The sequence below is a fragment of the Oncorhynchus mykiss genome, chromosome 15 (assembly GCF_057628025.1).
Source record: "Oncorhynchus mykiss isolate SJ-2025 chromosome 15, ASM5762802v1, whole genome shotgun sequence".
Classification (NCBI taxonomy): domain Eukaryota; kingdom Metazoa; phylum Chordata; class Actinopteri; order Salmoniformes; family Salmonidae; genus Oncorhynchus; species Oncorhynchus mykiss.
Genome location: NC_143036.1, coordinates 56,422,940 through 56,445,896, shown reverse-complemented (window position 1 = coordinate 56,445,896; position 22,957 = coordinate 56,422,940). Strand labels below are relative to the sequence as shown.

Genomic DNA, 22,957 nt, shown 5'->3' with positions numbered 1-22,957 from the left:
ACATCGAGAGACTGAATTTTTTTCCCATTCCTCCTTGCAAAACAGCTCGAGCTCAGTGAGGTTGGATGGAGAGCATTTGTGAACAGCAGTTTTCAGTTCTTTCCACAGATTCTCGATTGGATTCAGGTCTGGACTTTGACTTGGCCATTCTAACACCTGGATATGTTTATTTTTGAACCATTCCATTGTAGATTTTGCTTTATGTTTTGGATCATTGTCTTGTTGGAAGACAAATCTCCGTCCCAGTCTCAGGTCTTTTGCAGACTCCATCAGGTTTTCTTCCAGAATGGTCCTGTATTTGGCTCCATCCATCTTCCCATCAATTTTAACCATCTTCCCTGTCCCTGCTGAAGAAAAGCAGGCCCAAACCATGAAGCTGCCACCACCATGTTTGACAGTGGGGATGGTGTGTTCAGCTGTGTTGCTTTTACTTCAAACATAACGTCTTGCATTGTTGCCAAAAAGTTCAATTTTGGTTTCATCTGACCAGAGCACCTTCTTCCACATGTTTGGTGTGTCTCCCAGGTGGCTTGTGGCAAACTTTAAACAACACTTTTTATGGATATCTTTAAGAAATGGCTTTCTTCTTGCCACTCTTTCATAAAGGCCAGATGTGCAATATACGACTGATTGTTGTCCTATGGACAGAGTCTCCCACCTCAGCTGTAGATCTCTGCAGTTCATCCAGAGTGATCATGGGCCTCTTGGCTGCATCTCTGATCAGTCTTCTCCTTGTATGAGCTGAAAGTTTAGAGGGACGGCCAGGTCTTGGTAGATTTGCAGTGGTCTGATACTCCTTCCATTTCAATATTATCGCTTGCACAGTGCTCCTTGGGATGTTTAAAGCTTGGGAAATCTTTTTGTATCCAAATCCGGCTTTAAACTTCTTCACAACAGTATCTCGGACCTGCCTGGTGTGTTCCTTGTTCTTCATGATGCTCTCTGCGCTTTTAACGGACCTCTGAGACTATCACAGTGCAGGTGCATTTATACGGAGACTTGATTACACACAGGTGGATTGTATTTATCATCATTAGTCATTTAGGTCAACATTGGATCATTCAGAGATCCTCACTGAACTTCTGGAGAGAGTTAGCTGCAGTGAAAGTAAAGGGGCTGAATAATTTTGCACGCCCAATTTTTCAGTTTTTGATTTGTTAAAAAAGTTTGAAATATCCAATAAATGTCGTTCCACTTCATGATTGTGTCCCACTTGTTGTTGATTCTTCACAAAAAAGACAATTTTATATCTGTATGTTTGAAGCCTGAAATGTGGCAAAAGGTCGCAAAGTTCAAGGGGGCCGAATACTTTCGCAAGGCACTGTATATATATATATATATTTTTTTTACATATATCAGAAAAAGAGACACGTCAAAAATGAAGATCAAGTCCAAGTCGTCGTCTCATAAATCTGAGAACACATTCATGTTGTTGGGAAACTGCAGCACAGCTGTTAGCATAGGTAGCGACAACTGCTTAGCTATTGCATTTAACAAATATTTGTTAATATGCATAGCTATCTCGTATGCCTTGTTTTCGTAATGTCTGAACAGTTTCAAGTTAAACACGTTTTCCTGTTGCTACGTTGAATGAACCAACAAGCATAGCTGCTTGGATATGTTAAATATCATATGTAGCCTAGCTAGCGAGTCATTTCATACCGTATCGCTCACTGTAACGTTAGTAGACCACAGAAAGTAGCTAACTCTCGATCGTTTGTTTTACAGTTTCTCACGTTTGCTGAACGGCTCGTCAATATCGATGTCATCTATTGCATTGACAGAACTGAGAGTTATAATGAAGCTCTGAGACTGCAGATCCCCTATTAAACGTGTTAAAAATGACGTTTTTGTCGTTAAAGGTCGCACTCACATCGGCTACTCGCGTCAATTCACTCTCAGCTGTTCTCGCTATATGCCCATTTAGCCTGCATATCAACTGCATGCTCAATTAAACTTACTTATCTGACCCGTTATCAGCCTATCTACCTAAACAGCAGGTAGTCTCCGTCAGTGTACTGCTGTCAGTGTGTGACTGTGTGTCTGTTCAGTTGCTGTGCCACCAGGACCAGCAGATTCAGAGGGCAGCATTGGAGTGTGTTCTGACCTACAAAGACCCCAACGTCCTCCCCTACAAGTAAGTCGGCTCTCCGGGTTATTTCTGAACGACACTGTCACTCAACATCTCATCTTAACTCTTGTTTTAACACGTCCTTTTACAGTGTGCCAGGCATAGAACGTACTTTCCTCTATCACCATGTAACATTTTTGTTCAGATGATTGGAGTAAGAGTAAGGGATACTATTCGTTATGGACTCCCGGTCTCTCAATGGGAGTCATTGTTACCAGTACTGATAGAGATCGGAGTCATCACTGAGCTGGAATGTTAACCTCCCCCAAGGAACCACAGATCTGACAGGAGTTCCTATATTCACTTATTAAACTATCCATTTACTTTCAATTTCTCATCTAACAGGAGTTGTGATGTTCTGTTATTTCATTTCCCGTAATGTACCACTGACCTAGTTCACAGAATCACTCTGGAGACCCTGTGTAGACCCTGCGGAGACCCTGTGTAGACCCTGTGGAGACCCTGTGTAGACCATGTGTAGACCCTGTGTAGACCATGTGTAGACCCTGTGTAGACCCTGCGGAGACCCTGTGGAGACCATGTGTAGACCCTGTGTAGACCCTGTGTAGACCCTGCGGAGACCCTGTGGAGACCCTGTGGAGACCCTGTGTAGACCATGTGTAGACCCTGTGTAGACCCTGCGGAGACCCTGTGGAGACCCTGTGTAGACCCTGTGGAGACCCTGTGAACAATGTTGCTCTGCTGCCTCTTTGAAGCTGTCCTGGCCGATAGGCTCATAGAGTTGCTAATATATCAGGATTCAATATCTGGTGGCCATTTGATACACTGTCTTTCAGTGTTTGATGTGATACAGAAACATGCATTTGTATTACTATATCTGACATGTCCTGTGCTTCTGGACCTACAGTCCTGCGTTATTCAACGTCTCTGACTGATGTGCTGACTGTTGGATGACAAACACTTCAAGGATGAGATCGTTCACTTCAACATCTCAGAGGAGCAGGCCGTGGTGGACGCCTCACACAGGGCACAGCTTGTCCCACTGCTTATGAGGTGTGTGTTTGTGATTACTCGTGTGTATGTGTGTTGCATCTTCAAGTGAACTTAAACTTGTAGCCTATATATGTGTCACCTTTACTACTCCAATATAACCAACCCATCCCCCCTATCCTCTAACCTAACCTCTGTAGGGTTCTGTTTGGGTCGATGCGCAGTAAGACTGGCAGTAAGTTCCAGGGCCAGTCTGGCGCTGTGCAGCGTTCCTCCATCGTGCTGAGTTTCCTGGCAGGGTGCCAGTCTGAGGAGCTGGGCATGTTCATTGACCCTCCTGCTGGAGCCCGTCTGCCACCACGGACAGGGTAGGGCGCCCTCCGTCATGTGATATAAAACCTGAATGGGAGGGGAGTGTTTCTCGTCTTATTCTTTCATCGGTCTTTTCTGCCATTGTGTGTGTGTGTGTGTGTGTGTGTGTGTGTGTGTGTGTGTGTGTGTGTGTGTGTGTGTGTGTGTGTGTGTGTGTGTGTGTGTGTGGCAGTGGAGTGGAGTGGACTTGTGTTTGTTTTAAAAGTACGACATGTGAACCCTGGACCCACTCTCTCTGTATTATTTCTCTGCTAAGACCAGGGCCAAAGAGGGTGAGTGGACACCGGTGACCAAGAGGTCCCAGTGAAGTAGAATATGATTTCCATACCAAGTGTGTGATATATTGATTGACGTCGCCTCTTTCTGTTTAGTTGTGAGCACCGTTGTTGATGACGACGGTGATGAGGAAGAGGAGGCGGCAGCTGTCGAATCAGAGGAGAGTGACACTGAGGAAGCCATGGAAACTGAAACCGTCAACAGCGGCACGAAAACAACCACCATGGAAACGGTCAAGGTTGTTACTATGGAAACGGACGCCGCTGAGGGCGTTGCTATGGAAACTCATACTGCCAATGAAATACAACTCGTACTGCTCTCCTGGTCTCGGAGAGTCTGCCCCTCGTCACCAAGAGGAACGGGCATGTACATGCACACACACTGCATGCATGCTCCCTTTTCCTTGCACTGTGTCTCACTCACTTACTGAGTCTCAGGCATTTGATGGCGTGTCTTTGATGGCTTGTCTTTATTGTGTGTGTGTAGGGACAAAAAAAAGTCCCAGGCCCCCCCGGACCCTCGCCCGCCCCCTCCCAGCTGTATCCTCTTGCCCCCCACCCCAAAGAGAGGGGGACTTAAAGCCCCCGTCAGCAGCCGCACCAACATGCACATCCTAGTGGACACTGGACTCCGGGTAAACCAACCTAGCTACCCTCCCTAAAACTTTCAGGAACTTTCTCACAGGTTGACTAGAAGATGAAATGGTGTTTTGCGGCAAGCCAACAGTCCCGTGAATAGATAGTAACCAATGCCTGAATAGTGGTTTACTGTTGATTCATCTGTGGTCAGTTGAATGTTGGCTGACTGTTGTCACTCTGTCTCTGTCCAGCTGCTCCATATGAGTCTGAAGAAGTCCAAGGTCAACTCCTCTGAGGCCTCTGCTCTTGAGATGCTGGATCCCTTCTTGAAGACACACAAGATAACTGAGACGCAGCTGCAAGTGCTGCTGGGATACGCTGAGGAGGACATTTATGACCAATCACGTCAGGCGACAGCCTTCGGCCTGCTACAGGTAGCTAACACCCTCCCTCTTCACCTGAGACCATATTTTATTGCTACACCTAATACATCAGACTCCAGCATTTTATACCTTAATTTAACCAGATGTATTTGCTTTCAAAGTGTATAATGACATTCTTAATCTGTCCTCCTCCTGTAATATGTACTATACCCTCTCTATCGCCACCTACAGGCCATCCTGTCCAGGAAGCTGGTAGTACCGTCTCTGGTAGGAGCTGATGAAGACAGTGGCCAAGCTATCTGTTGCCGGGCAGAACGGCATGATCAGAGTCCAGTGCAGACATGTACGGTTTTGTTTCTTTTTATATACATTTTTAAACCTGTATTTTACCGTTTGTATTTTATTTTTGAAGGTGTCTTGTAAAAAGTTATTTGAGTGTTTCTGTTATTTTCACCAGAAGTATATCCTGGATTATCCTCTGGGGAAGAAACTGAGATCACATCTGGATTTTATCGTGGCCCAGCTCAGGTAGGATATATTTGTGTTTAAAGGGATTCGTTGTTTTAGATGTAAGTCGATTGTTTGTGACTTTTGATACTAAAATCTCTCTTTGTGTTAGTTATGAGTTTGACACAGGAAGAGAGGCTTCTCTGGAGCTGATGGCCTATATCTTCCAGACCTTCCCTCGGGTATCCACAACAATCCTCCTGACACACACACATCCCATAACTACTTGAGTTCGACTCGCAGTAACTCTGGTCGCTTTCTATACCCACTGCTCCTTGTCGAAGTTGGCTATAGAAACAGATCCCACATACTAACCATTTAGAGGGAATAAACTCAAAACTGACCTTAGATCAGTTTGTTTTGGGACAACCTAATTCTACTCCTGTGTGTAACTGATTCGTCTCTGTCCTGGAACCTGCTGCTGCAGCACAGTGGGTTGTTCTTCGTCCATCTGGCTCTGGCCATGGTTAACGATGACTCGGCTCGCTGTAAGAAGATGGCCGCCGTGGCTATCAAATCACTGCTGAGTCAACTGGACCAGAAACACCAGAACACTCTTTTCACCCTGGTCAACACTTGGCTGTCTGGAGACAAAATATGGACGCACGGACAGACACACATGCAGACACACACACACACTAGTCTTAATTGTCTTTCTCTATGCATCTAATAAAGTAATGTAAATGTCTGACGAAGTGCAAATAAAGGAAAGGAGAGAAATCCACTCGAGACTATTGAGATGCACCCCATGTCCTCCTGCTGTGACCTCTGACCCCTACCCTCAGGTGTCTCTGCGTCGTCTGGGGGCCCAGGTGTGTGGGCTGTTTGTGGAGGTAGAGGGGGTTCGGTTTGGCCTCCGTTTAGATGCCCTGCTGCCCCTCATCGAGAAAGAGATCCACCCCGACAACTTTGAAGACGTGAGTCGAACATGAAGTATTTTACAAATCAAACTTTTAAGATATAAACTATGTGGAAAGTTATACTTTCAAAAGCATTATCTCAGCAGGATGTTTTATATCACCTGTGCTAACGGCTGCTCTATATCTGTGTGTCTGTCAGATTGAGGAGGAGGAGAAGGCAGCAGACAGACTGCTGTTCAGTTACCTCACCCTGGTCACCAAACTCACCAAGGACTGTAGCCTACTGGAGCTCAGCAAGCCTCAAGACCCACTCACTAACATCCTGGGTAAGACACTACCTCTAGCCTGGCACCACATCTGTTTGTGCTGTCTTTCCTATGGTCGGAGCACTGGTTGTAGATCAACCATGACGTAATTATCAGATGGGCCTGGTCTGAAAATCACCTTCGGCATCTCCGTTGTCTGGGGTGAGATAAATAGTCCTAAAGTACTGTGGTATGTTAAGCTTATTGCCTGCTCTGTATAGCAGTGTGATTAAACCCATGTGCCTACACTTGTTCTATGGGTTGATGATGCAGTCTAGAACTATAGATCTACATCATGGATCATTGAATGTAATATTTTACCCTCTAAACGGCTGGCTTCCCCTTGGTGTAACGGAGCAATGTGTTTTCCCCCTCCACCAGGTCATGTTGAGACACACCTGCACTACCCTCACTGTTGGGTGTGGCTGACCGCCTCTCAACTGTTTGCTGCCCACCGGCCAGACCAGCTGGTTGCCCGCTGGAGAGAGATTAAATAGAGCACTAATTGAATGTATCTCTGTGTTGTACTCCCCAGACCCCACCCTGAAAAACCTGTTGAAGAAGCAGGTGGGGCTGCAGACCTCTCTGGCCTTCTCAGCCGTTCAGAAGGATGCCTCACAGAGGGTGGGTGGCCCACCGCACAAAACACAAGGCTATGCAGGTATGTACTCTATGGCAGGGGTCTTTTTGGGTCCGGGGACCCCTTTTTGTGACAGCAAATTCATCAGGGACCCCCTCATAATCAGAACACATCTCGTGGGAGAAAAAAATAGCATACATGCACTGAATTCGACAGTGCATGTTTGAACGAAGTCTCAGGCCCTGGAAAGGAAAACTTTACAGGCCCGCCTCTTGGCACAGAGGGAGAGTTTTGCAGTTTTCAAGCTCATTACCTGCAATTCAACAAATTTTGTCGTGTGGCAGACTTTTTGTTACAGCTTTAAAGCTAATATCCCGCAATTCTACACGATGAGAGAAAACATACTTTTAAAACATACATCACAGCAGGGATGCGGAATTCAGTCGGCGTCTCAATTTACTGTTGCGAGGTAGAATACACATGGTGCAATTCTGACATGTGGTTGTGCATCAGCAGTTTTCCTCTTGTCATCAACATTTGCCTATTGTGTATGCAGACCCACAAGCAACTGCTGCCCGTCATGAGTTCAGATTTCTGTTGTGGCCCCCACCCCATAAAAGTTGCCAGATCTGTTGTCTGAGAACCCTGCTCTATGTGGCCAAACCGGTAAATCGTTGAGTTAGTGATGTTATGACACATCTCACACTAACCTTTTATTCTGCTCTCAGGCGGTGGTTAACCCTGACATCGCAGCCAGGAAGAAACACAAAAAACAAGATCGAGGCCAAGAAAGAAGATTGAGTTTCTGAGGCCTGGCTCCAGAGCCAAGAGACAGAGGAACTCACTCAAGGACTTTTCTATGGTGAAATTATATTATCCATTTTCTAGCAAGGATGGATGAGAAGACCAGGCAATCATATCCTGCTTAATGCAGGAGCTGACAGTCACCTCTGTATGAATTCTCCGTCAAGGATTTGAGAAGTCCAAGATTGTCTAAGGGGTTTACACACACACACACACACACAACTTTTTCAATTAAATACTATATTGTGCTGCTTTCTTTGAACAATCTTATTGGAGAAGTATCAGTGGTCCTGTTGAACATTACAATAATGCTTCTTGGGTGGGAGATAAATAATTTGACCAAAGTTGTATATATTCAGTCTGAAATTCGTGTTACTGAGGGTCGTTTTCACTGTACAAGCTCAAATATGCAATAAAAGTTGTAGCATACAAATTAAGCAGTTAGTGTCCAACAACTGACATTAAAGTTTGAGCATTCCAATGAAAAGGCCTAAACTAAACTAACAACCTCAAACTTTATTTACACACCCAACAAAAGTTTAAGAAATGAAAAAAAAAAAAATCAGTATGAGTAATACAATAAAAAACAGCACCAGCTGCAGTAACGTTGCTCGGGGCCAGTCAGTTCTTTGCCCCTGAGCCAACCCCTCGTGTTTACAGATCAGAAGGAACTGGAAGGGTTTACCAAAAATGGCAGAAGATTACATCCAATTGGAGGTCTAATGTGGAGCCATCACCACATTACTTGGTCCTCTTCAGATCTGCAAACACCACAGGGCTATGGGCGATAAGTGTTTTGGGACAAGGTAATATACTATATTGCAGTCTCTCTATCCCAGGCTGGAAGGCATGGAGGGGCTAGGCATGGTGAAGGCTTCAGGGATAGGGCGGGGCTGTGTTCAGCAGGGCACAACGTTTTGGAACCTTCATATAGAAATGTATTGTGTAGAACCTGTGACATGTAGAGTAAGGATTCACGTCAGCTCTATTCATGACATTTCTATTTACAACATTTGAGTACTGAACGTGCCCCTGGAAGGATTGCAGTCACTGGTCCTCCTGAGCGGTCCAATCAGGAAGTATTTTATACAGGAGTTCAGGAGTATTTACAGAGAACAAGAGGTGTGGGCTGTCTTTACTGCCTGCTCTTCAGGGCTTCCACCAACCTATGGAGAGAGAGCAAACATTGTTGAGTAATAGTACATCAACATGCAGATGACATGATTCCTCATCACTAAGCTAAGGACCCTGGGACTAAACACCTCCCTCTGCAACTGGATCCTGGACTTCCTGACGGGCCGCCCCCAGGTGGTAAGGGTAGGTAAGAACACAGTCGCCATGCTGATCCTCAACACTGGGGCCCCTCGGGTGCGTGCTCAGTCCCCTCCTGTACTCCCTGTTCACTCATGACTGCATGGCCAGGCACAACTCCAACACCATTAAGTTTGCTGATGACAACAGTGGTAGACCTGATCACCGACAAGACAGCCTATAGAGAGGAGGAGGACCTGACCATGTGATGCAAGGACAACAACCTCTCCCTCAACCTGATCAAGACAAAGGAGATGATCGTGAACTACAGGAAAAGGAGGACTGAGCATGCCCCCATTCTCATTGACGGGGCTTTAGTGGAGCAGGTTGAGAGCTTCAAGTTACTTGGTGCCCGCATCACCAACAAACTAACATGGTCCAAGCACACCAAGACAGTCGTGAAGAGAGCACGACAAAACCTATTTCCCCTCAGGAGACTGAAAAGATTTGGCATGGGTCCTCAGATCCTCAAAATGTTTTTACAGCTGCACCATCGCCTGGTACAGCAACTGCTCGGCCTCCGACCGCAAGGCACTACAGAGAGTAGTGCGTACGGCCCAGTACATCACTGGGGCCAAACTTCCTGCCATGCAGGACCTATATACCAGGCGGTGTCAGAGGGAGGCCCTAAAAATTGTCAAAGACTCCAGCCACCCTAGTCATAGACTGTTCCTCTGCTATCGCACGGCAAGCGGTACCAGAGCATCAAGTCTAGGTCCAAGAGGCTTCTAAAGAGGCTTCTAAACAGCTTCTACCCCCACGAGGACAGGACACATCTATTCTACATGTGATAAAATAACCTCTGCTCTACCTCTTAATATGTGGTTATTATTTCACCCACAGTGAGTGGGACTCTGGTTAACCATCTGGAGATGACAGCGTGTTCTAGACCAGGAGAACTCAAATCGCTGATGTTAAATCCGGGTGTAGTAAATCGCTGTTGAAAAGAGCGTCTGCTACATAGCTATAATGTCAAGCAAACCCTCACCACTCCATGGCCTCGTCCAGGCCCGTACCCTTGGTGGCGGAGGTCTTGAAGATCTGCCACTTCCTGTCTTTGAGGGCGGGGAGGCCCAGGGAGTTGGCCACCTCAGCCGGGGTCATGGACTGTTCCATGTCCTGCTTGTTTGCAAACACCACCAGGATGGCTTTCTTCAACTCCTCTTCCTGAAGAGACAAACACACACAACGTGAGAGAGAGAGTCATATGGAGAAAATACATTGAGCATTACTATTTGCCCAAAGTTGCTCTCCAGAGCACCTCAACCAATGGTCAGTATACCTGCCTCATACACAAATTGACACCGGCACTCTTATCAATGCAATGAATGCAGGCCTATCCACATGACCTACCTCCAGCATGGTGACAAGCTCAGACTTAGAGATGCCCATCCTGTCTCTGTCACTGCTGTCCACCACGTAGATGACAGCATCCGTGTTGGAGTAGTAACAGCGCCAGTATGGCCTGGGAGAGAGATACAAGCGTTTGAAGGAGAGAGACGAAGGTTAGAGGGAGAACGAAGGGCAGAAGCAAGGAGGCCAAACCCTCTAAATTGTAAAGAGGTATGGCACAATAATGTATGGAAAGTTGCGCTGTCTTGAGGAAGCGTCTGTCTACCTTTCACATTGAACAATGTCTATGTGTGTATACATAAACAGGAAACGCTTGTTGTGATATTCATATAAATTACCTGATACTCGTCTGTCCACCAAGATCCCACACCTGGAACTTCAGGTTCTTGTACGTCACCGTCTCCACGTTGAAGCCGATCGCTGTACGACACAATGGCAGAGATTTAAAAACCTTGAGCACAAATGGCAAAGAAAGGAATGCACTTTAACCACCCCTCTATTTATGGCATGTGGGAAGACTCATTCAACTCCTTTTGGAGCACACTAATGGATTTTCCATGTATGCTCCTGGAACTAAGCAACAGATTTTGTGTGAACAGTCTTTCGAAGTAGGAAGAAAAAATAAAAAGTGAATTACTTGGAATGGTGGTGACCACCTCTCCGACCTGCAGGCGGTACAGGATGGTCGTTTTACCAGCTCCGTCCAACCCCAGGATCAGGATCCTCATCTCTTTGGTACCAAACAGGCCAGAGAAGAGACTGGAAAACCACCCACCTAGAGCATATGGACATGAGATGAGTTACACAGACAATCCGTGCTAGTATAGCCCATTCATAGACTACTACCATTCGTTAACTACCTTTAGCGCCAATTGATGAAGGTATCTTCTCCCAGGCTGACTTTTGTTAAGAGCCCCGACGCTTGCTATAAGTGTTGACAGACAAGCATCGCATGTGGTACGGTTTTGGAAAGTCACGCATCTTTCATATCGGCGAGGATTCATTTTCAAAACACAAAAAAAAGGTTCAATTACTATACACCTTTATGGCCGTGTGGGAACACTAAACCTATATTGCCACATTACAGCGCTTGTTTACGGAAGACAGACTGAGACCACCTGTGTAATTACCTATCTAGTGCTCCGAACACCTGATTGTAACTGGGGTGGAAGTGTAGTACGTCAACTCAGTAAGTGTATCCTTATTTGAAAGGTTATTTCTCACTGATAAGAAAGGGCCATATGTTTTAGAAAAACGTTTAGGAAGCGATAATTGATGTTTCTAACACCGTCAGAATTGTAGATCACACGGCTAGCCGTGGGTGAAGCGAACCGCTACAGACCCTATGGAGAGAAGGGTTTTCCAGAGTGCTGTCAATGGGACTGCGCCGAACAGAAGCGCTCCCCCAGTTTCCAGAAGGGATGCAGGTGGCAGGACACATAGTACCAGTAAAAAGTTAGGACACACCTACTCATTGTAGTGTATAGGTGCAAGGTTAGATGTTGGCGCAATGTAGGATTTCCCCCTTCTCCTTTTTTTTGGGACCAAAATATGCAATCCGCACTCCAACAGGCAGCAATACGCAGGCACAGCGTCTAGTCTGCCGGAAATTCAATCAAAAACAATATGGTTTTCCAGAGCTAAGTTAGTGCTAACGTTAGTAACACTACTGTAGCGATTGAGGGGGAACAGTTGAACCAGGGCCTGAACCAGCAAGGGTAAGCACACTAGCTAATAACTAAACACAACAAAAAAATAAACGTCCCTTTTTCAGGATCCTTTCTTTCAAAGATAATTGGATTTTTACGAATTATCTTAACAGATCTTCATTGTAAAGGGTTTAAACACTGTTTCCCATGCGTGTTCAATGAACCATGAAACAATTAATGAACATGCACCTGTGGACACTAACAGCTTACAGACGGTAGGCAATTAAGGTCACAGTTATGAAAACTTAGGACACTAAAGAGGCCTTTCTACTGAACCTGAAAAACACAAAAAGAAAGATGCACAGGGTCCCCGCTCATCTGCGTGAACGTGCTTTCGGCATGAGGACTGCAGATGTGGCCAGGGCAATAAATGGCAATGTCCGTACTGTGAGACTCCCAAGACAGTGTTACAGGGAGACAGGACAGACAGCTGATCGTCCTCGCAGTGGCAGACCACGTGTAACAACACCTGCACAGGATCGATACATCCGAACATCACACCTGCGGGACAGGTACAGGATGGCAACAACAACTGCCCGAGTTACACCAGGAACACACAATCCCTCCATCAGTGCTCAGACTGTCCGCAATAGGCCGAGAGAGGCTGGACTGAGGGCTTGTAGGCCTGTTGTAAGGCAGGTCATACCAGATATCACCGGCAACAATGTCGCCTATGGGCACAAACCCACCGTCGCTGGACCAGGCAAAAAGTGCTCTTCACTGACGAGTCTCAGTTTTGTCTCACCAGGGGTGACGGTCGGATTTGTGTTTATCGTTGAAGGAATGAGCGTTACACCAAGGCCTGTACTCTGGAGCGGGATCGATTTGAATGTGGAGGGTGTGTCACGGTCTGGGGCGGTGTGTCACAGCATCATCGGACTGAGCTTGTTGTCATTGAAGGAAATCTCAGCGCTGTGCGTTACAGGGAAGACATCCTCCCCCCTCATGTGGTACCCTTCCTGCAGGCTCATCCTGACATGATCCTCCAGTATGATAATGCCCCCAGCCATACTGCTTGTTCTGTGTTTGATTTCCTGCAAGACAGGAATGTCAGTGTTCTGCCATGGCCAGCGAAGAGCCCGGATCTCAGTCCCATTGAGCACATCTGTGACCTGTTGGACCGGAGGGTGAGGACTAAGGCCATTTCCCCCAGAAATGTCAGGGAACTTGCAGGTGCCTTGGTGGAAGAGTGGGGTAACATCTCACAGCATGAATTGGCAAATCTGGTGCAATCCATGAGGAGGAGATGCACTGCAGTACTTAATGCAGCTGGTGGCCACAGCAGACACTGACTTACTTTTGATGTTGACCCCCCCTCCCCCTTTGTTCAGGGACACATTATTCCATTTCGGTTAGTTACATGTCTGTGGAACTTGTTCGGTTTATGTCTGTTGTTGAATGTTGTTATGTTCATACAAATATGTACACGCTAAGTTTGCTGAAAATAAACGCAGTTGACAGTGAGAGGATGTTTATTTTTTTGCTGAGTTTATATTGGCTAGCTAGTGTCTTGCTGGCTATATCCTGTTCTGTCTGTGCCATAAAGGTCCAGACCTATTGGTAGACGTGAAGTCAGCATACAGGGAGGCTACACATGGTTACTATGATATACATACGTGTCACATTCCTGCATTTTAACTTTAAAAAGCTAGCTGAATACATAACTAGCGATAGATAACCAGTGATGAACCTTTGTCAACTATTCAGGTTGAGATTTAACGCTAAGTTAGCTGGGCTACAAGTACTCAGCGTGTTGGCACAGGGAGTTAGCAGTACAGCTAGCTTGCGACTGTCAGTATTTACGAATCACGACCAGTTAGTGATTAAAATGGACTCAGACTCAAGGGGATTTGATAGTTTGATCAACTTCATAACAGTAGCTGTCCGTGAGACGACAATAATTATTGCGTTTGTTTGTTTGCTACCTATTTATGTTACTTAGCAATTGACCCAATTGCATGGTTCGTAGCGGGAGCTGGCAGAATAGCTCGCGCATTCCCAGTATAGTTTTCAAAAGAGATTAAAAATATATATTTTAAAAACGTACCCATTCTGAAGACACTAAACCCTTGATCAACTGTGTTGTAGATCTCGACACCGCACCGCTTCCCTAGTTGATGGAATTCAGTGACGTGTCGCAGAAACACGTCATTAATGGAAAATCCGGGTTCATTGTCAGTACATTCAACAACGGACATGCATTTTGAAATGTTAAATAGTTCAAACACAATTGCATGAAACTATAAATATTATTTGTTTTATAGCAAATTGTCCCCTTAGTATTTAGTTGCAAGTTCTGATAAAAATACTATATTGAATGTGTGTTGATTAGGAACTAGAGACATACAATGAGCTGTATTCAAGATGACAACGTTTCAAAACGTTTTGTCTTGTAGAAAGACCTCCAAATAGCACGTACAATACTGTGGATTCTTGAACGCACGCCAAAAGAACGAAATAATAATTTATGTACACTATTTTTATACCTGAGTGGATGTGCATCTTTACATGGCCCTATGCAAAAGGAGCAGGCTATCATACACAAAGTAGACAGCTTGTGTTTCGACGGAATCAATCAATTTAACATTTGCAATTGTGAGTATGGGTTTATTTCAACCAACGCGTAGCTAATGCATTACGAATGGCCTCCGCTCCGTGTCTGTACACGATTCTGTTCTCCTGCATCCCTTCGTCACAGAGTCAAGCCGGGGGTCGCTGACAGCTGAGCCGCAATGGTGGAGAAGTCCGACCGGGCACCGCTGCTGGACTGGGAGGAGGTTCCTCCCGCAGAGAAACGTGTTCCCACACCAGAACAGGAGAAGGACGTCAAGGGACCGAGCCCCGCCAACAATCGGGCGTTGGGATGCACTGCGCCGGGGATAGGGTGGAGCACCAGTCCGGGGGGTCCTGGGTCTTTCACATCAGCAGTCTCTAGCATAGACACATCCCTCTCATCCAGGAGCACGGTCCCCACCCTTGCGGAATGGGATGCTCAGTGTCTTGACAAGGATGACCATACCCCGGCCCCAGGACAAGGAGAGGTGCCGCACGATATCATGGTGAAATGGGAGGAAAAGGATCCGATCGTGGCCGTGTTTGTGGTGACATTTGATACAAGATCAGGTGAGTCGAGTCGAGACCTCGGATCTTTTTTCGTGCTGTGCTGCTGCCTAGAGAATGGTCACACCTGCATGGTCACACTCGTATATCAATTTGTAACAGCTATAGGCCTATAGCATCCATGCATGTAATAATTATTTTTATTGTTCATTATAGGCCTACTGGTTATTGTTTGCAGAAATTGCATCAAAGAGCTTGGGATGGATTCATTTGAACTAGGCCAGAGAATTGATGACCCCAACCATGGGATGCAATGGTCATAATGTGGTATTCGCCTACGCCTTGAGGATGCTCTTGAACACAAAGACCTCTATATTCTTACTCAGGAACCCCAAAGTCACAGGGGATGTGTGAATTCTCTATGACCACACCCTAAAGGCATCCCCTGTCATTCACCTGGGAATATCGGAGAGATAAGCCATAGTAGACTAGATATACACATCTATTGATAATGTCTGACCACCGGCTTTACAAGCAATGAGTTGTTATGTACGTATTCTTGAGACTGTCTGGGACTATACATTCTTAATGAGTGAGTAGGAGAGAGAGGGAATCAGCCTGTGGATTTCACTGCAGATTGAATGACTTTAATCAACGAGGGCATTGACTTCATTTGATAATGACGGCTTATTCCAAATAGTTTGAGGCCTATGGTTGGTTGGTTGATCTACATGCAGATTTGCACAGATTTCCACCCCATTTTAGGACAGTTGTTGTGGTAACCATAGTTACAGTATTGCCTAATTTCACTCCCCTGTATGTGTGTGTTTACTGTTTAGGTAACATGTTAGAGTGGTGTCTGCCAGGGGACATGAACCTGGAGGGAGTAGAGTTCAAGGCTATGGCCAGCGGCTCCCACAGAGTCTCCAGCGACTTCATGCAAGTACACCCGGCTGCATCTCAATCATATTAACTGGATTCCTTTATTTTGAACCTATCCCGAGTGCATCTCAATAGTATAAAGTGGCATCCTTTCGTTGTATTCTATCCTGGATGCACCTCAGTAGTCTTAATAGGCTGCCTGTCCTCGTCTCCTTCATTTAAACTCATTTGAAATCACAGGAACAGCCATGACAATAGGGAATGCTACCGGTGTCCTGTTCTCCTCTGCCGTGTTCTTTCATAGCAAAGCTGATGAATGAAAGCACACAAGTGAAGGCGAGGAGGAGCTTTTAGATGAAACATTTAGATGCACGCCCTGTGCCTCCTTGGCAGGACAGCAAAACTTTATATCTGATGGTCAGCAGAAACAACAGCCAAATGTCAGGGCAGTATGTTCCCTTGGCTTGACTCATGGTTCTTTCTCTGGCCCCCCACAGATACTTCCGTAAGGGCGGGTACTTTGGCCTGGCGTGCTTTGCCAACATGGTGGTGGAGAGTGTGGTGGAGAGGGGGGCAAGAATGAAGTCTGTGGGTATCCTGTCAACCTCTTACACCCTGCTGTACCGATACATGAGCTTCCTGGAACACCAAGTCAGGTAGAACCCGTTTAAGTTATGTTATCTGTCGATAATATCCATCCTCTCTGTTTTTTGCTCTCTGTCTTTGTCTCTCTCTTTCTCTTTTTTTGGTCGCTGTTTTTCACACACGCTCTTTCCCCGTCACTGTCTCTATTTCTATCACTGGATCTCTCTTTCTTATACTCTCTCTTTCACCCACCCTCTACCCTCTCTCCCCCTCTCCCAATCTTCCTCTGGATCTCTCTTTCTCTGTTTCTTGTGCTCTATATCCCCCATGCTCTCTTTCACTCTCTCATATCCTCTCTCATGTCAGTCTCTCTTTCTTTCTCCTCAAGTCACAGTCGTCTCCCTGGTATTTATAATTATCTCATGCATTAAACATGGTGTGTGAGAGTCAAGGGGTGTCAGATATCCTGCTCAACAAGACTCTAAAGTATGTTTGTGTACAAAATAGGCTGAGTCTGAAAGTGGCACCCTATTCCCTATATAGTGCACTACTTTTGACCAGAGACAAAAGTTGTGCTGGCAACCTCTGGTCAAAGGTAGTGTACTAATAGGGAATAGGGTGCCAATTTCAGACTCAGCCTATTTTGTACACAAACATACTTTAGAGTAAAAAACAGCACTTTCTCTTTTTCTCTCTTCCTCGCGCTTCCTCTTTTTAGGCTCCCATGAGAGTAAATGTGATTCCTGTTGATCTGTTCTATTGCATAGTTATCACATGTTATGGTTAAACATTTGCATTTTTGTAGCTGCTTACATAAGTATATGAGTTCCCTTAAAGCCTATGTAAACCCCATTGTTGGGATCCAATAAGGCGGTATACCTTATTATAATATGTAATAAATCATCTTAAATCTGCAATATGTAACTTTTGGGGCGACCTGACCGAGGATTGATTTTAGGAAACCCTGGTTTACATGGTACAATGATTCTCTACACTATACTTGCTCGTTTTGTCACATAAACTGAAGTTAGGCTAACTATTAGAATTGTATCAACCAGGAAATGGTAGAGTGATTTCTGCGTAGTTCATCTTTAATATTATAGAAGGATGTGTAATAAAAATACAAATAAAAAGCAACACTTTAATTTGCAGTATGTAAACTTAACATGATGAACAGGAATTACATTTACTCACACTAATAAACCAAGCCTCCGGAAAATAACCTAAGGATTACATAAAAAAATACCCACCTGCTAGGTCAACCAGCATGAGAGTAAAAATAACCAATTGATGGTTAAATTAACCCATGTTTGGTTCGTTGCTCCAGTGCCTTTCCGTTCACCTTCACACTCCTGGGCCAGACTACACTCAATCGTAGGACCTACTGAAGAGATAAGTCTTCAGTAAAGACTTAAAGGTTGAGACCGAGTTTGCGTCTCTGACATGGGTAGGCAGACCTTTCCATAAAAATGGAGCTCTATAGGAGAAAGCCCTGCCTCCAGCTGTTTGTTTAGAAATTCTAGGGACAGTTAGGAGGCCTGCGTCTTGTGACCGCAGCGAATGTGTAGGTATGTACGGCAGGACCAAATCGGAAAGATAGGTAGGAGCAAGCCCATGTAATGCTTTGTAGGTTAGCAGTAAAACCATGAAATCAGCCCTTGCCTTAACAGGAAGCCAAGCCCATCCCTTTTTAGTGTGAGTAGCATGCTCATCTGTTGTTTCAAGGACACTACTGTTGCATTGATAGGCCAGGATGGATCCTGACATGAGGTCTACTCTGCATGCATAACTCACATTTTCAGTCGTCAATGTTATACACACAGATTGCAATTTAGATATCAACCCTTAGTAGAGTTGAAGAGAGAATGCTGAATTCTGAGAACCCTACTCCCAATCCTAATTTATCATTAGGGGGGATGGGAACAACTGTTCCTGTATCAGTGTTTAGGAGCAACTTCTACCTACTCTGTTATTATAGCGTGACAAGGAGAGACCCCATTACGGTAATCTACCTCCAGACTCCTAAACAGACCCATTCCCTGACAGATACACAATGGCTTTACATTAGATAGCTATAAATTAGCCCAAATCTTACGTTACCACTGGTTCGGTTAATCTTTGGTTAAAATGGACCATATTTTGGGATTAACCCTTCAGAGGTGATATTAGAACCCCCTGATGTGAATCTCTATCCCAGTCTCGTTCTTTCGTTCTGCCTGTCTTTTCCTGTCCATCTCAGGCCCTTGCTCGAATATAATGACCTGCATGCATTCTGCTTACATTGCCTCTATGACTTTCAATTTGTGTGTGTGTGTGTGTCTGATCCAGGCTCCAGTTGAAAACTCCTGGCCAGTACTCTCCCCTGGAGGCGTTCTTTGAAGATAAGAGATCAGTGCTGCCCCCTGATGGGGAGAGTGTGGTTACTGCATGTCCTGGCAGTGCCTGGGGAGCAGCAATCAACCACTGCATGCACCCTGAGATGAAGGTGAGAGGTTGTGGTTTACTATTACGGGAATATGAAATGGTTTTTCAGGTGGTAGGGTCCTGCGTGTGTGTCATTGTGCTGCTAGTATTGATGGTGGTGATGATGATGATGATAACAGTAGCTCTCCTCCTCCCTCCAGATCACCCACCCAGCTGGCTGCATGTCTCAGTTCATCCAGTTCTTTGGGGAGCAGATCATGGTCCTGTGGAAGTTAGCGCTGCTGAGGAGACGTATCCTCATCTTCTCTCCTCCACCTGTAGGGGTGGTCTGTTATAGAGGTGAGGGGGAGCACTAACGCATGCACGCGCACAGACACATTGACACGGATGCAAGCACAGACACAGACACACACACGGACACGGATGCAAGCACAGACACAGACACGGATGCAAGCACAGACACAGACATACACAGTAACTTCTCAGTTGCGTTTGTTTTCTTCATGCTCAAAAGAACACAATGCCTACTCACCTATGTACTTTTAAACATACACTTTTATATACATATTCATTAACTTTCTCTATTTCCTGTCCTCCCTTAGTGTACTGCTGCTGTTGCCTGGCCAACGTGTCCATCCCGGGGGTGGGCGTGGCCGTGCCAGAGTTCCGCCCCTTCTTCTATGTCAACGTGGCAGACATCGATACCCTGGATACGGAACTGTCCTACGTAGCGTGTGAGTGTCTGGAGTCAGGGAATAGGGCATTTTCATAGTCTTAAACTTCCCCTTTAATTCATCTACACTGATCTGAAAACTGAAGATGGGTGAAAGCAATATGGGGGATGCATTGTAGGGTTTTGTTATCACTTCTACAACCAGTCTATTTCTTTCACATCTATGAGAGACTGAGCGGAATACACTTGAGACTTTTTACCCTCATTACAATAAACCTGAGGGGCTTGTGTGTGTAGGCACCACAGAGAAGATCTTTGAGGAGAAGCGGGACCTGTATGATGTCTATGTGGATAACCAGAATGTGAGGACGACCAGAGAGAGTCTGAAGCCTTTACTGCGGCTCAACACTGCAGACCGAGAGAAGTACCGCAGACTCACTGAACAGAGGTACATTACAGTCTGCAAAACAACCTGAGGTGGAGAATGTTGTTAATGTTATCTTCTTGTAGTCGATACAGAGGATATAAGTGATGATAATAATGACAGCATTGTGTTTCCAGGCAGATGCTGTTATATTCTCAGGAGGAGAATGGAGACTGTGTGTCCAGTGAAGAGGACCACTTCATTCTGTGAGTGTATTACACCAGGACCCAGTCTACAACTGGCGTTATAAAGAACCCTTCAAATTTGAATTATTATTATATAGATTTTTTTTTTACATTTAAGCAGTTTATTTCTACATATAAACTAAATACAAATGTCCATGAAAACATTGTAAAACATTATTTTTTAAGTATTTCTTATTTTTAAAGTTACTTTTCCTTACCGTTGTAGGTTTTTCCTGGAGCAGAATAACCGCATCTTCCAGACGCTCAGTGAGGTGGCAGGGAGCCCTGAGCCCATCCTAACCCAGGAGAGTGTGAGGGCCATGGGGCTAGACCCTCACGGGGACAGGCTCTTCCTGCTCCACCTGCTGGAGACATACGGCTATGACAGCCTCCTGGTCACCGATCACCCTTGCTGCAGCTGAGGCCCGGGTGGCACACTGACTGACATACAGGGTCCTACACACTCAGACACACAGACTCAAAACAGACAGTCTGGAGTCTGGACTATGAGAGGTCAGAATACTTTGGCAAGGCTGAGACCAGAGCCTGTATTCATAAAGCGTCTCAGTAGTGCTGATCTCAGATCCGTTTAGCCTTTTAGAGCTCATTGAATAAGACAGGGGGGACCTGATCCTAGATCAGCATTCCTACTCCGATGCTTTATGAATATGGGAGACCCTCAGGCCCCAAAAAAATGAATGGAGAGAGCCACTGAACAAGAAAATACTAATGGAGTTTGGTTCTTGGTACTGTCCTATGACATTCATGGATGCTCAGTCTGGACTGTTAACCATCGCCTTCCTGCCTGTCAATAAAATGTACAGTACCGAGGAATGTCATTCACGTCTATCCCCAACCCTCTTTTTCTGGAGGAGTGGAGCCAACCACAAACATCCTGGAACTCTGGAGATTCTGTGCCTATGAGCAGGAACTTACCAAGGAAGTCATGCTTAGGTTTCCTTATGTTTTCAAATGGGGAGTTAAATCTAAAGTCTGTTGTCATGTCCTCAAACCGAGGGAGGATTTGTCACTTCTCTTAATAGGACGTCTATGTTTTTTGAGAGAAGAAATCGCCAAGCTTTTTGTCTGTAAATAGAAAGGGATCTGTAGAATGTGTTTTATTATAAAATGATCCCATTAAGTCACTGCTAAGCCCAGAACCTCTGTGGTCAGCATTGTATAGAAATGGCCATCAACACCATCCATAATCATTTGGTTTCTGGTGAAAGAGGGGTCTGGACTCACCAGCACACTTTCTCATGATGTCCAACATAGAAATGTAACAACTTTATATGACTTTAAAAATGTACCTTTAAATCACCGCTGTTTGACCAAGAGGTTTTGGGCTCAAATCTAAACGTATGCTTTTGTGTGTTTCCGCAGTTCTCTATGTCAAATACACAAAGAGTGAACAATGTGAAAGAGCTGGTGGCTCAATGGTTAAATCCCATCCTTGAGACCAAGAGGTTGTAAGTTTGAACCTAATTTCCTATACTATCGTGTACGTTTCAGCAACTCGATGTCAAACATACAAAGAGTATGGTATAAAATGTAATGAGGGTGGTGGTGCAATGGTTCAATTACTGCCTTGAGACCAAGAGGTTCTAGCTTCAAACCTCGTCTACTTAGCTTTTGTGTACATTTCCGCGACTTTAATTGTCAAACATACAAAGAGAAGTGTAAACAATGTGATGGTGGTGTAGTGGTTCTATCTCTACCTCAACGCTTAGAGGTTGTGGGTTCAAAACAAAAAAAATCTGCTTGTGTGTGTGTTTCCGCAACTCTCGATGTCAAACATACATTGTGACTGTCAGAAATACAAAGAAAAACATATCTACAGTTTTGGACCAGTGGAGGCTGGTGAGGGGAGGACGGCTCATAATAATGGATGTATTGAAGTTAAGGGAATGGTATCAAACACATGGAAACTATGTGTTTGATACCATTCCATTTATTCCGCTCCAGCCATTACCACAAGCCCGTCCTCCTCAATTAAGGTTCCACCAACCTCCTGTGATGGAGACACTTTACATCAATGTTGGTAAACTGTGAATGACTGAGGGTGGCAGGCAGCCTAACGGTTATGAGCGTTAGACCAGTAACCGAATGGTCGCTGGTTTGAAGCCCAATACCGAATAAGTGAAAAATCTGTCAATGCCCTTGAGCAAGGAACTTAACCCTAATTGCTCCTGTAAATCGCTCTGAATAAGAGTGTCTGTTAAATGACAAAAAACATTTAAATAAAAATGTAAACAAAATATTTTTTTTTTAAATGATGCTCTTTATTGATTCATCCGAACTGTTCACATCAGAAATCATTACATAATTGACGGTGCTCCCTTCACATAGGGAAGAGCAGGAAGCCACTGAAGGTGTAGTTATTAGAATTATCAAAGAGCCTCCTGCCTGAGGGGAGACGCATGTAGATCACATCCCCCTCCTCCAGCTCTAGAGTCAATGCATTAGACCTGTACTGAAGATCTCCATGGGTACCATATTAGTTATTTAACAGAACTCTCTTGTCATTGTGGTAAAGATATACACACATGAATGCGATGTGAGGTAATCCATGGCAGTGAATCTGATGTAGTAGACTCCTCTCAC

General features: G+C 45.1%; 3 protein-coding genes and 1 non-coding gene across 4 annotated transcripts; 3 read left to right on the top strand and 1 right to left on the bottom strand.

Moving 5' to 3' along the window:
- The first annotated feature begins 5,145 nt into the window (after nt 1–5,145).
- LOC110490294 (uncharacterized) lies at nt 5,146–8,001 on the top strand. The gene is made up of 5 exons (XM_090200409.1): nt 5,146–5,219; nt 5,311–6,115; nt 6,258–6,384; nt 6,899–7,024; nt 7,672–8,001. The coding sequence occupies exons 2-5, from the start codon at nt 5,882–5,884 to the stop codon at nt 7,680–7,682; spliced, it is 498 nt and encodes a 165-aa protein (XP_090056535.1). The 5' UTR covers nt 5,146–5,219; nt 5,311–5,881; the 3' UTR covers nt 7,683–8,001.
- Nucleotides 6,487–6,614, top strand: LOC118938980 (small nucleolar RNA ACA64). Its single transcript, XR_005036374.1, has one exon. It is a non-coding gene; the product is annotated as a small nucleolar RNA ACA64 (small nucleolar RNA).
- On the bottom strand, nt 7,971–14,298 carry LOC110490293 (ADP-ribosylation factor-like protein 1). Its single transcript, XM_021563594.3, has 6 exons — nt 14,168–14,298; nt 11,049–11,186; nt 10,750–10,831; nt 10,412–10,523; nt 10,047–10,225; nt 7,971–8,913 (listed from the first exon to the last, which is right to left on the bottom strand). Exons 1-6 carry the CDS (start codon nt 14,169–14,171, stop codon nt 8,883–8,885), a joined length of 546 nt encoding a protein of 181 aa, XP_021419269.3. The 5' UTR covers nt 14,172–14,298; the 3' UTR covers nt 7,971–8,882.
- LOC110490291 (DENN domain-containing protein 11) lies at nt 14,271–22,611 on the top strand. Its single transcript, XM_021563593.3, has 10 exons — nt 14,271–14,715; nt 14,819–15,243; nt 16,020–16,119; nt 16,560–16,718; nt 18,976–19,132; nt 19,272–19,410; nt 19,674–19,805; nt 20,042–20,192; nt 20,306–20,374; nt 20,580–22,611. Exons 2-10 carry the CDS (start codon nt 14,853–14,855, stop codon nt 20,773–20,775), a joined length of 1,494 nt encoding a protein of 497 aa, XP_021419268.2. The 5' UTR covers nt 14,271–14,715; nt 14,819–14,852; the 3' UTR covers nt 20,776–22,611.
- The last annotated feature ends 346 nt before the right edge of the window (nt 22,612–22,957 follow it).